Genomic DNA, 15,698 nt, shown 5'->3' with positions numbered 1-15,698 from the left:
ATAAAGCTTCAGCAATTGATTAGTCAAAGACTTTTATCTCAGCTCATCACACTCTCTCTGACTGCCAAGACTAAGAAAGCCACTATCCCATTTTCTCATTGGTAATGAAATATGTACCATGACAGCCTTAATTTAATAACAGGATGAGGAACTTACAGCCCACAGGACACATACAGACTGTCAGGACAATAAATCTGTTCCAGAGCCCACATACCATCCCTTCCTCCTAAGTGCCCTTCAAGTGCAGGCCCTAGGCTGGAGGAATAGGCCAAGTGGCCACTAGCCCCTTTCCAGTGCTATTTTGCCTGAAAGCCCCGCTGTTCCTCCCTGTTAGTAACAATCCATGAGAGTCAGTTCAGATGGGGAAACCCTGGACCTCTGCTTGTGCACAGAAAGCCCACGCTGGGTGTAATCACATGGCAGGAGGGGAGGAGGTCATGGCATATAATTCACTTCATCTACCAGAATAAGATGAGTGGTCTGCTCCACCAGGGTGATTAGGCATGATTTATAGCGTAACAGTAGTGACAATGATACCTTCCATTAGCGTCAATTACAGTACTCAAAGCTGCAGCACAAGCTATGACTGGTTTCTTACGCATTCTTACCCTACCCCCATCTTTCCTACCTTCCCCATAGCAACACATTCCGGGACCTGCTGTGTCTCCTGCCGCTCTGCTCTCCTTGGGCTTCTCCAAATCTTGCCCTGCCTGCTTGCGTGATGACACATGGCACCTGGTTCACAGCTACACATGTGCTGATTAGCTAGAGAGTACGTAAGCAGAGGTCAGCCAAAGAGCAACTCTGGGAAGTCTGCTTTTCTCTCTCCTATCCATCTCTTCAGTTTTCACAAAATAGGTAGGAACCAAGTACCTTCGAGATGTCTACCATTCTGTTAAGCTACTGATCAAGTTCAGCTATGTTTAAGAAGTTAATGGGAAGGCTGACTGAGAGACATGCGGTAATTTCCTTAGAAAAAGGATAGCCAGTCTTCCTTAGGAAACCAGGCTAAAAATTATGTCAAAGTAATTGCAAGGCATCCCAGTCTGGTATTAGCGTGTAGAGGCTGTTAATTTCTCATAGTGGAGACAACTGAATAGTGCATTGTTAAACACTTCCTTATCAGGATAAATACTATCCTTAAATTCATGTATTTTCCTATATACAACTCCCTGCTTGTATACAGTTTCTTCTGTAAACCTGCAAGGAAGACTGGGCTGGCAACTTCAGTAATCCAAGCAATTAATCTCGGCCCCTGGAACAGCCTTGTATACCCTCATGAGTGTGCCACGGATGTTTGAGACTCACATAGTTGTACAGGTATACGACGTCTGGATTTAAAAATACATGCGCCCTCTACTTGTGGTGGGGTTTGCAAAGTCCATGTCAAGGACTGGGAGTGATCTGTATGCTTACAAAGCCAGAACTGGAAGCCTTGCACAGCTGCAAAACAAATGCTCAGAGTTTATTATGGCACAAGATTCAGGTGACATACGTCAGGCAGAGAAGCGTGGTCAAGGACAGGCAGTGGTCAGTCCCCAAAACGGACTTCATTACTACCATGGCTTTGTTTATCAATGGAGCTTCAGATCAAACTCTTATCCCTATTTTGGAAGTAGAATTGTTCCCCACCTTTCAGAGGCACAGCTCTGTTAGGACACCCACAGGCCACCTGAATTTCTCAACTTGGGCCTTTTGATGTGTCTGATATTTACAGGAACAGAATCACTGGCTTTGCTTTTCATCAATAATACATCTATCCTATGAAGAACAAGAAGACTGTGATATAAAAAAAAAAAAAAGAAGAGAGAAGTCCATTTCTCTTTCAACTGCCTGAAAAAACACCTTCCTTTTGGACCTGTGTGGATATATGCGAAAAGAGAGAGAACACAGCCTTTGAACAGTAACTGGTACAAATCTTTCTCCTCTGACCCACAAATCTCAATCTACCAAGAAATGAGTGCCTAGTTCTCACAAGGCATAACATGCACGTAGAAGGGAGGCACAATTAAAAGAAGGGAAAAGAGAGACAAATTATGTCGGAGCCATTTCCTTAATGAACATAGCACTCTTCACTTTTTATACATTGTAATGCGTATTAGGGCAACCAAGATGATTATGGGACTGGAGCACCTCCCTTATGAGGAAAGGCTGAAAGAGCTGGCACTCTTTAGCCTGGAGAAGAGAAGGTTGAGGGGGGACCTGATTAATGTTTACAAGTACCTAAAGGGTGGGTTTAAGGAGGACGGAGCCAGGCTCTTTTCAATGGTTCCCAGTGACAGGACAAGGGGCAATGGGCACAAGCTAGAACATAGGAAGTTCCGTTCAAATACACGGAAAAACTTCTTTACAGTGAGGGTGACAGAGCACTGGAACAGGCTGCCCAGGGAGGTTGTGGAGTCGCCTTCTCTGGAGATTTTCAAGACCCGCCTGGATGCAGTCCTGAGGGATGTGCTTTAGGCAATCCTGCTCTAGCAGGGGAGTTGGACTAGATGATCTCTAGAGGTCCCTTCCAACTCTGAAGATTCCGTGATTCCGTATCAATAAACAACAGGAATAAGCAACAGGTTTGAATAGAACATAGATGAATTTAAGTTTAATGCAAGTAAAGTGCCTTATAAGAAGTCTGGACTGAGAAAGATGTTGAGAAGGGTGCTTTTCAGAGAGACTGCTTACATTTTATCGTTTAGTGAGACCTGTATCTGCTGTAGATGGGTATAAAAACCAATGAGAAACTGTCTTTCACACTTCCAGCCTTGCGCAGTCTTTTTTTTAAAAACAAACAAACAAAAAAGGGCAAGTGAGACTCATGTCTTATCTGTGTGTGTGTTTTTTCAAAAACACGGAGAACATCCAAATAGAAAAGACAATAAAGAAATACTGAGACCAGGAGGAAGGCAGGGAGGGTAGGCTTTATTCTACCCCATGATCCGCCCTCATCTCCTGTTCTTCTGCAATCATTCTGCTCTCCTGCACAGCATCACCTCCCTCTGATTTTCAGACCTCACGCACCAGCTTAGGTAGCTACAGCTGAGTTTTGCTGCTGCCCAGAGAGTGTGAAAAGGTGAGAGGCGGTAAAGGGGGAGTCCTGCAGGTCCCTCCAACATGTGACTGGATGTGGGCTCTTGCTATGACTCGCAAAGTAGTCCAGCTGGCTCCATCTAGCACATGGGGGCTTGGGGCGGGAGTGTTTCCAAAGTGATAAATCAGGGTAGCAGGCAGCTGAACAGTCAGCAGTTGAGGCAAAGACCCTCCATCCTGTATCAGACAAGCCTCAGTGGATACCTACGTAGCTACGCTGAACTAGGAAGTGATATATATCGTCTGTTACCAAAGCCATATGTCCTGGCAACCAGAAAGGCAGATTCAGTTCCTTCAAGGTCAGAGTGCTTTTAAGCTCAAGGCTTGCATGGGTTCTTAATTTTTGTCACCTTTCAAAATATTTCCAGCTTTTAGCTTGAGGTTGGTAACACTCCTGCTTACCTTAATAGCTGCTCTTCCTACATCAGCTGCAAAGTTTCTTTATCTTCCCAAGGACTTTGCTTTCCTTATCTGCTTCTGGTCTGCTTTGGGAATCTTAAATCACACTGGCAGCTAATCTGCTTGTATTTCTGTTTTGGTTGTGGGTGATGTAAACTCCTGCTCATGCCAGCTATTGCCCACTTGGTCTACAGGATAGAGGTGATACTGCAGCGCTCCAAATGTGAAAACAGTCACAGCACCGCGTGCTGGGAGTCAGCCCACAAGCGTTAATCACGTGGGTCAAGATGGCATCAATGGGAATAAGGGGTATGACCCTTCCTTCCCCCTGCATCTCTATTCTTCTCTGGATGTCTCAGTGACCTGGTACCATGGGATCTCTCCGGCCACAAGATCCAGAACAGCCATTACATCCCATAAGCACCACCACAGTCATATACCCCAATGTCACAGGCCTCCGGACCCAATATAACACTCCATCTTTCCCATACATCAAAACCAAACAAGTCTAGGAGAAATCATGATGTCTTGGACACATCAAGTTTTCAGCTGGAGCAGTGCCACCCTGGTGACTTGGTTTACTCCAGGCAACAGTCTGGGGACAAATGCAACAGTTCATCTTGTATCCTCCAATATAAAACACTTCCACAAACTTCTAGGTGGTATTTGGAGAACAGCACCCAAACCTGTCTCTTTGTTTCTCTGCTCCCCCTGGTGGATGCCAGCCCAGCATTATCAAAATGCCTGCCTGGGTAGTGCTGCCGGGGAGCTGCACACAGAAGGTGAAGTTATAAGACAGTTACTACTGTAAAGTTATTATACAGTCTCCTTAAAAGCTTATTAATTACCACTGCTAATTCTTACCAATAGCACCACTGCTCATTACAGGGACCTAGTGGATCAAAAAGCAGATCTAGGAAGAGAGTTTCTGAGTTACAGACTTCAGTGTCAGCAACCATTGACATCTCCAGCCAATATCCAGATCATGCAGCCCTGACAAGACCATACGCCCACCACCAAATATTCCTGAGCATCAATCCACAGCCACTGCCAATGTTTGTAGATACATGGATGCTGATCCATGCACAGCTATTCAAAAAGAAAGTGATCACAGCTCCTGTAATTGTGAACTTCACATTTGTGCAAAGAAAGATAGTGGATATATCAGATTTGTGGCATAAAGTGTGGTCCGAGAAGCTAATCGCTTGTATGTGTCTAGTTATCCCCTTTTGACAAGGAAAAATAATATAATTTGCCATTCTCCATATTCCACTATATTTTTTAATGTAATTCAAACTGGGGACTCCCCTGTCTTTACTAGACAAATAAACTAAATGCCAGTGAGAATGGATTTTAAAAACCTGTATTTTAAGCATTGCAGTAGTATGACTATTCAAGACACAAAAGTACTTATAACTGCTCACTCAGTGCAATACTGCAAACAAGATACTACAAACTTTCAGTTCTCTCTTTAGAAAGGTATTCAACCTTTTTTAGGCCAATCTTTGCTTGTTCTTGGTATCTTCAGAAAAGAGATAGTAAAATAATTGTATAAGAAAACCAAGACTGTTAGAATACTTTTTAATTATGGAGAGATCATGCACTATATTTATTTGGGGTGTAGAGAGGGGGCTTGGTTTCGTTTGGTTTTTGCTTTACATCTTAAAGATAGATTATTACTGCAGGAAAAGTACAACTGAAATGATTGAAATAATCATATTCCTCCTTTTATGTTTAAATGTGTTTCAAGCTCATATCTAGATGTTGAACAATATCAAATATAGATGTCTTCCTAATTTTCCAAGCTACAGAACAATAAGTACTGCCTAGTAGAAAACAAGATCTAACACAAGAGGTGGCAACTGGGATTTCATGCTGCTTATACGTATTCACATAAAAAGATATGCAATCACAAGGAAGTGTGACTCATTTGACGCTGGAGAGACATTTTCTTTTTAACTATGCATGAAAGGGATAGTATTGCCATACGCTGCTCTAACAGCGGTGAATCAGAAGTAGTAAGGGAGTCACTGCATTTTACAGATTGTAGCAGTCATGCAGTCACGCTCAAAAACAAGGCCTGGTTCTTCTCTCTGTAAAATCAGTTCACACAAGCCCAGCGTTGCACTACACCCCCCCTGAGATTCAGCCACCAGATTCCTAATTAAGACATGCCGGACTAGACAACTTGTGAAGCCCATTTCATTCCCCAAAAGGCAACAGGGGTAGCAAGATCTTCCACTAGCGTCCAGGAAACAAAAAACGAGGAAAGCCCATGCTTGCCAGGCAACCACCGTCACTCAAGACGCACCAGTCAAACTTTGTCGAGGAAGCACTTGAAGATCACTACATACAGAACACCGCGATGAATCACACACGCAACCCATCTACAAAACATGCTACTGCCTCATAAGCCCCAGTTCGCACCATAATATCAACACGATCCCAAACTGAACAAAACCGCCAGTGTTCTTATTTTCTCATGTCTTCAGACAGTAATTGCAATGTTCTGTCTTATCTTCCCCTCCTCTGCATAGCTCTTAAACACACATGGGGCTTCCTTCCTGTATAAAACTAGACAGTTACAATTTACTTTGTAACAACAATTTGTTTGTATTTCCATCTATAAAAGCCCCCCAAAATGCCACATTGTACATTAATTTCTATACTGTTGAAATACAAGGGTTCTGTAATGTTTATAAAGCCATTTAAACTGCATTACCGAAGCTATTTTGCTAAATCACATTTTCCAACTCATCAGTCCTTATTATGCTATATACAAGCTCACTTCTTTCAAGAGTCACCCCTACACACATAATCAAATCATGCCATTTGAGACGCTGTGACATTATTTTGTCATATAAAATGGTTGAAATTATCTTGACGATGGCACTGTAAGGATTGCTGCTAACCCAGAATTTGTTATGAGAAGTAAAAGCTGAAAAAGAGTTAGATCTCTTGAAATTATAGATTTCAAATATCAGAGAGACAAAGGGTTTAAAAGCTTTTAAATACCGCAGGTCATCATAAAAGCTTCCGAAACACTTGTCCTGAACCATTTCAATAGAAACATTAAAGAATGAAAATGTGCTACGGAATTACAGGATTGATTTATATAGACTGACATAAACTCACTTCATGGTAACATGTTTTTAAATGTTAAGCAGTATAAACAAGATATCTGAAATTACCACCTAATATAATGACTTAAATAAGCACCTTCTAAATAATGATTTTATGAAGACTGAAATAAGTTTGACAGACTGAGGTATAATCAAAATCACTGCAATCAGAGAAATTTATCCAAAGCAAAAACCATTTTATGCTTATGCACACGTGTTCATTTAACAAAAAAGTAAAGCATGTTTTGTTTCAACAACAACAAAAGCTCAAAAAACACTTGGAAAAATCAATTCTGCCATTCACTTCGTTTGTGCTGGGCACACCAGTTATACATTTTGGTCAAAGATCCACCGTGTACACTCTCTATTTTATCTCTATTTTATCTCATTTTGAGAAAATTATTTTCAGAAAACATGCCTCCGAGAAACATCCGACAACTGCACGTCCACATGGTTAAAAAAAAAAAAAAAGAGAGGAAAACCCAGCAATAGATATATCACGCACTTTACAACAACAGCAATCGCTGGCTTGCAAGCCCCTGGACAGAATCCTTCTCCTTGGCAAAATAAATTAATGCTAGACAGTTCTCAAGACATTACATCAACAGAAAAAGGTTTAGCTCTCCCTTGCATCAATAAAGCACTTCATCTGACCTAAAGTGCATGTCTTCATCACTGAGCCACTTTCAAATGAAACAATACCAACCTTCAAAGAAATCTTCATATAACAAGCTGTCTTTATTGACCATTTTGACTAGTCACAGTATTTGTATCTGTCTAGTCCATAGTCTTTTAAGAAGGCTAATGAGGTCTGAGAAGCAAAAGACGAGTCCAGTCAGTATTATTTATGGACCTCTTTTTTCACTCTTGTTCACACAAAGATACGCCGCATCACAGAATCTTCCAGCATCGATTTCTCCCACCAAACCCACACTGCAGACTTAATCTTAACAAGATACCCTTCTCAAGGATAAACAAAGTAAACCCATATTCGTCAGACCTGAAAGATGTTTTCACCAACGCCTCAGGACTATCCACTGGTGGTAGCTCATCTGCTAGGATTTCTTCAGGAGGTCTAGGGTCACTGATGATGGTCGGCTTTGGTCTTTCCTTGAGGTTGCCGGTCAGCCCACCGATAATGGTGTTCCACAAGCAGTTTTGTGATTTAGACCCTGCAAAAACAGAGAGTGAGAAGGAAAATAAATTCATAGGCCTGTTGTCCAGTCTCTCAGCTGTCTGGTAAACAAAGATGTTCTGTTATCTTTTTATCTTTGCATCACCACAGTTTGGGATTAAGCCTGAAAACCTGAAATAAAACTCAAAGTAGAAATAAGCACTAACGTTCAGGTCATTCCAAATCCAAGACTGTAATGCTTCTCACGAAAAGATTTGATTACAGCGCGTGGAGTTTTCACGTGTCGATAAAAAACATCCTCTCCTCATTATACTTAGATTATAGCTTAGCATGTATTGATGTGGCAATATTTTAAGCTAAATAACTAACCAAAAAACAAAGTATCAAATCAATACAATATTAATCATTGACTTTCTTAGACTAAAGTTAATAGGGGTTAAATTATAGATTAAAGATATCACTGAAGGACTAGTATCAGAAAAACATATGTCTTTTCTGTTGAAACTTTAACTTTTCTTAGTAGACATTCAAATGCCAAAATATTTATACGGATGATCTTTCTACATTTATTCAGAAGTGTCACCAGGTGCCTCTTGCATGTCATTCAGAAACTCCATCTTAATCTATAAGTCTAGTCCTACTGACAAAGTACAATTAGCATCCTTCAGTCAGATCTCCTCCCGGCCTTTGGAGAAGAGAATATGTGACTTGCACTTCATAAAGTTTAAGTATCTGTTTCATATTTTCAAAAGTTACCAAATAGCTTCTGAATAAATTAGGCACTTCTGAAAATCCCCGTGATACTCTCATACGGAACACCTGTGTCACATTCTAACTTTCACTTATTAAAGAATATACACGAGTGAGTTAGCAGATCCCAAGAAGAGCAGTTAAGTACTGAAATACTAATTATTTCAGTTAAGAGACTTCCCACAACACAGGTGCAGCAAGCATTAATCTTACTGGATTCCAATGTAATAAGCTGCACCAATTCTGCTGGTAGTTGTTCCCCATGGGCCTTTTATTAATATGCAAAATGAAAAAAAAAATAATTCTGACAAATGGGATATTTCTAAAGTCAGCAAGTGATTTTTATAAGAGACTGTACAAGTAAAATTTTCAAATATTTTCCCAGCATTCAGACTTCAGTGTCCAGAAGAGACAACTAAGAGACAAATAATGGACATAACACATATGGATTAAGGTTGACTTTCTGTAGCAGCACACACTACGTACATAAACAAACAGAAGAGCTGTTATCTCAAGTCTCCTGGTACTATATCATGAGAAGCTACCCTGTCAGAAACAGCAATATCTGCATGGCAGCCTTATTTTGCCGGTTGTCTTCAATGTCTTGTTTTCACCCAGCCTAAATGGTGCAAAGACAGATCAGCAAGAATCCTCATCTATCTTCCCCATTCCAAAGTAATTTTCGGAGTGTTTCCGAGCTAATCAGGAAAGCTCCATGCTCGTAGTCTTCTCTGCTCTTAATTGTCAGCAGCTATTTAATGTGCAAGGACCATATCTACTCAGATTTAGAGGCAGCCTTCTCATCCTGTGCTGAGTTCTGTGCTACAATAGCTAGAAAAATTACTCCTCGCGCTAGGTAGTCCAAAGTAATGTCTACACAACATCTGCAGAAATAAACACAACATCCATACGTCTTTATCATTCAAGGATTTGCAATGTTATAGCAATACTACTGTTTCTGTTCTTTAGACCACCACGCAAATTTCCCAAAATTTCTTAATTTTACTTGAATAGATAAGCATTTGGTTCCCCAAACTGTAAGGGGATATATAAAGGATGTAAGAGTTTTGAATTATCTGACCATACAGGTCACCTGTGATAGAGCCAAAAATATTGTGACTCCCTATAGCATGTTGAGAGGACCATTTCTTTTGCAGAAGTATGTCATACTCAGGACGGTTAGAACCAGAAGTTTAAGTCTCTGTTAAGTTACAGTCAACAAAGAAAAATAAGTTGCCATCCAGCCATATATGCTACACACTAAGATAGGAGAGCAGGACATTAACACTTGCAGAAAAAGCTGCTGTGTGCTACTAAAATCATATTTTGTGTAAAAGAGGCTTTCCGAAGCCACTTTTATAATTTTGAGGTTTCCCCCTGCAACTCCAAGGAATTTGCTAAGCTTCCCAAACAACTATCTTCTCCATATTTCCACAGCTCTACTCTTTCTTTTATTCCACAGGCCCTCCAGCTTTTCAGGCTCAGGACAAGACCACGGTCCAGGAAAAAGACATACGAGTATTTTTCTGCACTTGGAAGTAGTTTGGTTTTTGCGCTACCACCGAAAGCCAACAACGACAGGTTAGCTAACTGCCATTGAAAATCATATAATCACTCAAATCAAACCTTTTTTCTTTTTTTTTTTTCTTTAAACAAACACAGCACAAAGAAAATCAAGTACTTGTTTCGGTATTATATAGCTTTTTTCCTCGCTATGTTCTCTGCACATACACCTATACCTTTTCCTCCAGCATGGATACCCATCCTGTGCAGCTTTCCTCTACAATGAGATCTAGACTGCAGACCTAGATCTACTTTGCTCTTACAAAGATCAACCGCAGCAAATCAGCCAACTGACGTGAATTAACCAACTTCACTAGAGCAATGCAATACCCACCTCTCCTAATCAGTGTTCAGCCTGCCCACAGCTATGCTCAGGTGAAGGGCATTTGGCAAACAATTTCTTTATTTAACGAGCCTGCCTGAACAGACACCAGCCAGGAGCTTCCAGCTGCTGAAATGCTGAGAGCTTGATGAACTTAAACTCACACAACCACAACTGTTCAAAGACCAATGGCATAGTGGTACTTGTAGCAAAATGACATAGCAACATACCAGGTACACTAACTTCTGCTAAATAGAGTAGTAACCTCTTAAATTCAAAGTCTCCTAAACTGACTGGAATTTGACATTTAAGAGTACAGAAGATTGGGTAGCCCTAGCATTGGAATGAATAACATTTTATTTTAATTTCAAATCCCTGTGAATAGCGCAAACTTTTGCAAAAATGCTTCTCCCTCATTTTATTGTACCCCGTTGAAGATTATTATAGCTGAGCTAGAGGCAAAAGCAAAACAGATTTAGGTGTTATAATTTAAAAAGCCGAACTCTGCTTACAGAATCTGCGGGTGGGTGTTCAAATACTTTGATATAGCCTGAAAATACTGTTACACTACACGTCTAGCTACCTGGATCACTGATAACCACACAACTACCACTCCTATTGCCTCACTTAACACCAGCAGCCTTTCCCTCTTCATTGATCCTGAACTAAAGGGATAACAGCTACACACTCCAGAGAGCTGTGGACAACAGTCAGGACGAACAAGGCTCATCTGGGTTTCTGTGGGTTATCTCATGTTTGGTTAAGTGCACAGGAAGTTAGATCAGGTAAATAAGGTCGGTCAAAATGGGTATGATTTGTTAAGTGTTCAGTGACAGCCTGACTGTGATCCCACTGAAGTTTCACTGTTGACCTCAAATGGGCAGCTGTTACAGGGCAATGGAAATCCTGTTCTCTATTGTGAAGTTAATAATTGCCTTTGAATTAATCATTCAAGTGAATGTGAAAGGGACAATCCAGGAAGATGGCCAGTCTCCGGTTTGCGACTCAGACACAAGGATAATGACGATAATCCTCTATGACATCAGTTATTGCTCGAATCCTTGTCTTCAAATGCTGTGGCTTTTTCTGCCATTCAGTCAGGATGCTTTTGAATGTTTGATCTTCACCCCAATGTTTGTTCAATGAAACGTGGTATGGTAGACTAGGTTATAGCACTCAGCATAAATTTGGGCATCATCCATTTAACTCACATTAGCACAGCACATGCCTCAGATGTTTCCCTCCTTTCCATCACGCAGTTCCCATTCTAATTTTCCTTCCCATTCCCACAGAGTTGTCACCTTATGTCGAGCACATAGTAATCATCAATGATACGCTATGAGAAGCTAACTCAACCTGACTCCCAGATCACTGAATTTCACTCCAAACAGTGAAGGTCTGGTTTACACTTGGAATTATCTCCCCTCATCCCCATATTATGCCTCTATAACTACTTTCCAACCAGGCTTATCTAAGTGTTCCTCTCTGCATTGCAAATCAAATTTGCATTCAAATGTCATGACATTATGCTTGACCTACTTGTCAGGCAATACTGCAGCATGAAGTCCTCGTAACCCAAATATCCAGGAATAAATAGTATTTGGGCTGAATCTTCCAATTCTGTACCTAGTATCCAGTAACCATAATAGACAAAAAGTGGTGTGATAAAGAACTTGAAAATGTTTGCATTTATATTTACATTTCTCTCCTCTGTGATTTCCTTTGCCATATGCATTTTCAGGGTTGAACCAGCCAGGAATGATGAATAGAGCCCCTTTTTAAGCCTTTACTGTCTGCAACATGAAGGAAAATAAACCCTAAATCAGTAATAAGGAATGCCCATACAATTTTCTCTCAGTCCTGTTCAATCTGCTCAGTCACCTTGTACGTCACTACATGCAACAGATTTCATAGCTACAGACGTTCATTCTACACTATGCACCTTAAGCTACCTATGTGAGGTATGGCATGCTCAGAGTGCCATCCTGTGACTGTGTGAAATACTGCACCATAGATGTAAATTCTTTTGCCGTTTTGATCTGCACCACCCACGATGATGGCAAATGCCCCCTTTTAATGATGAGAAGGGGATTTTTCCCTGCTAAGTGATCACAAATCATCATAAAACTGCATGCATTATGGAAAGGATTTCTTACCTTCCTCCTCATTTCTACATATTTTGTCATGTGTGGTTTTAATAATCAATATGGTCAAAGTCATGGTCAGTTGGTGCTAGATTACCAGATGCTTCCCTTTGTTTTGGTCAAATTTGTGACACATTTCAAATCCAAAGCCATACGTTTAGTTCCTAACCTTGCTACGTGAAGCAAAAGGTGATGGAGGAGCTATCAGTAAGGCTAAATTACATTTTTCATACACTATTTCTAAGGCTTGACCCAAATCTTTTTGTAGCCACTGTAGTAAACTTCAGCTGGCTTTACAACACTTATGTTGTTATAACTTTTTATGCTCGAAACAACAGTAAGGCCCAAACCCTTTCCATCTTTTTAAATTTGCATCAGCTCTGTTCAATAAGACTGAATTTCTGTGAGTGACTTTTCCAATTACGTACTACGGTTCCTCAGTTGAGTACTGTAAATGAACTGTAATAACAGGGCAGACATAATATGAGATAAAATAACTTATTATATGTGTTTATTTCTACAGTAGATGTAGAAATCAGCCAGTTAAAATAAAAAAGGCTACTTACGGGCAAATCGTGAAAGTGGTCGTGCATTTTTGTCACCCGCCTCGTTCGCAACTGAAAGGAGAAAATACAGAGAAATAAAAAGCACTCAATTTAAATGTTACATTAAGGTTAATTATAATAGCAGTTCTCATGCACGTAAAGGAGAGAAGATTGGTCACAGTAACAGTAGTCAGATATATATGTATAAGTATACACACACAGAAATATAATAATACTTTTTTTAATGCCGCCAAATATATAATAATACTTTTTTTAATGCCACCAAATATATTACTTTGCTTGTTTAGCTTTCAGAGTCAGCAGGGCACACCACAGGCACCTGCGAACATTGTTTTGTCCCACATAATAATTGAATGATATGCTTGAATGCCCAACATTCAAGCACTAAACATTAATAGTACATAGCAATATATGATCACAGTCATTCTTACAAATTCTACTTTACACTGGACTTTTTTCCAAGTCCTAAATAATACATCATTTTTTCACCTTTGCATTAACGAGTACAGTAAAAAAAAAAGTAAGATTATTCCACCTATATGAGGAAACGCACTAGCAATTTTGAAAGCCCAGAGGATCATTTAACAGCAAATTAAATGAAATCTAAAGATCTGTGCAAAGGAATCCTCAGACATTTGGAACTGCATATAGATATCACCTACGATAAAAACAATCCTGTACAAATCCTTCTTTTTTCTGCCTCAGATTCATACTGGCATAGCTCTCAACATTTTTGTGACCCAGCTGGTTTGCAGTTAGTCAAGAGCACAAATGACTCTTTGGGGTTCTCACAATATTAAAGTACAGCTGAAACGAGAGGAGAGTTATCAAGGTGAGGAATTACCAGCCGTAACTTTATTTTTTTTTTGCTAGAATAATCATAAGGAACAGCACTGATGGGCATACAGGGAGGAGAACATATTCTAAGTGCACACAGAAACCTTGTCAATTCTTTGCTTTCTTTAAAAATGCTGTGCTCTAGAGACAAGACCAACCAAGCTAAGAAATCCCACAAAAGGACGCAAAATATGACCAGAACTGAGACTCATGGGCTCCTAGCAAGATAATGTCAACTAAATTCTAATGGACTTTTTGAAGCCAGAAAAGACTTTTGATGAAATTGAATTCTTCTGACAAGTCTTAAGGCTGTCAGTTTAAGTTTGACTTTATTTAAGACCTATATCCATTGTCACTCCAGCTTTCCCTACTTGCTCTCCAGTCTTTACCTGTTGATTAAGGTGGCTCCAGCACTCATTGTAGTTAACAAAGGGACTTCAACAAATCACTGCCTCATTTTGCTCCCATTAGCCAGTAGATGGTGCCCTTAAAACACTGGTGCTTCTCTAACAGCCTGGGGAAGTCGCCAGGCCAGCGGGAGCAGGGGCCGTGAGGTCTCCCAGCTCCTACAAGACAACCTTCCTTGGCTTGAGTCCATCACAAGTACCTGCAGCACAAACCCCAACCAAATAAGCTCTCCTGGGACATTATGTGCAGGGACACTGGAGTGACTGCACACAGTTAGGGAGGTTCAGAGCAGTTCATAGTTTCAGAGTCAAATCTGGCTCTGCTTGAGGTGATGGCATGGTGAAGAAGAGGCAGCAGCATCCTCCACAGGGCAGGGATCAAAAGAGTTGGACTCAGTGACATCAAAAAAACCGTGCCAGAAAACACTGCTGTAGCCAATATGTAATGGTCATGCAGCCAGGCTGTGTCTTTAACTCAGTGATGATGGCTTGCATGGGGTAGACTGAGAGATCGCCTCCCAGACTGGTCCCCTCTGGGGTCCTAGGTATGTCTCCGTATCGCAGTAGAGCCTGGGCAAATTCATAACATGCACTGATATCCTAAGCTGGGGCATCAAGTGAACTATGTAGATCAATGAGGAAAGAGCCTGCTAAAGGCATTTTAACTGCACTACTGTCTGCTTTAGAGTATTTCCTCCACTCTGGTGGCAGACGGCACTCCCTGGTCACCAGGGGCTTCAGTTGCACACAAGGTCTCACCCTTTGTGCCACCCTCCAGCTGGATGTTGCAACAAGAGTTTCAGAGCGCTCCACCCAGCATCTCTGCTCGGGCAGCTCAGCTCCCAGACTCACAGCATCCAACACAACAGGTGTCGTTAACCCCCTCAAAAATAAACAGTTTCCAATATCAGGCTGCATAGGCTTGTTTTCGGTTGTCAGTGCTTTCCAGACATCAGATGGTGTCACATACAGAGTAATGGCCTTCCATCTGTCACACAGCCACGCAGAGCAAAGCCGCAGGTAAAACAGCAAAGCAATGAGCAGGCCAGAAAGCACAGGGGATGCTGAACCTGCGTTACTAGCAAGATTCCTGGTACCAGTGAGCAGGTAACTGCTGCCTGGGAATTGCCTGGGACTAACGAGGTGTGTGCGTAGGCGAGATCTCAGGTTTGTTTAGCCCTGCAATCAACAGGGTTTCAGAGGCAAAGAGCGCTTCTGCATTTGCTCTGTGTGAAAATCTTAGAAGGTTTCACTTGATGCCATTTTTCCTGTGGAAATTCTGCATGTACATCCTACAGTTGTCTTACAGGAGTCTTTGGAGACACAAAGAACTAAGACAGCTATGTATGTGACATATATAAATGAGAAAAGA

At 40.9% G+C, this 15,698-nt stretch overlaps 1 protein-coding gene across 2 annotated transcripts in view; it reads right to left on the bottom strand.

The window, feature by feature from the left end:
* PDE1C (phosphodiesterase 1C) overlaps nucleotides 1-15,698 on the bottom strand; it is a 315,242-nt gene that overhangs the window by 262,148 nt on the left and 37,396 nt on the right. For both annotated transcript variants that reach the window (XM_063325540.1, XM_063325533.1), the window contains exons 2-3: nucleotides 13,083-13,133; nucleotides 7,603-7,774 (exon numbers count right to left, since the gene is read on the bottom strand). In XM_063325540.1, the coding sequence (XP_063181610.1) occupies nucleotides 7,603-7,774; nucleotides 13,083-13,133 (223 nt within the window). The remainder of the gene's footprint in view (nucleotides 1-7,602; nucleotides 7,775-13,082; nucleotides 13,134-15,698) is intronic.

The sequence above is a fragment of the Chroicocephalus ridibundus genome, chromosome 2 (assembly GCF_963924245.1).
Source record: "Chroicocephalus ridibundus chromosome 2, bChrRid1.1, whole genome shotgun sequence".
Lineage (NCBI taxonomy): Eukaryota > Metazoa > Chordata > Aves > Charadriiformes > Laridae > Chroicocephalus > Chroicocephalus ridibundus.
Note: the sequence above shows the minus strand (reverse complement) of the source record. Positions and strands in the feature narration are given on the sequence as shown.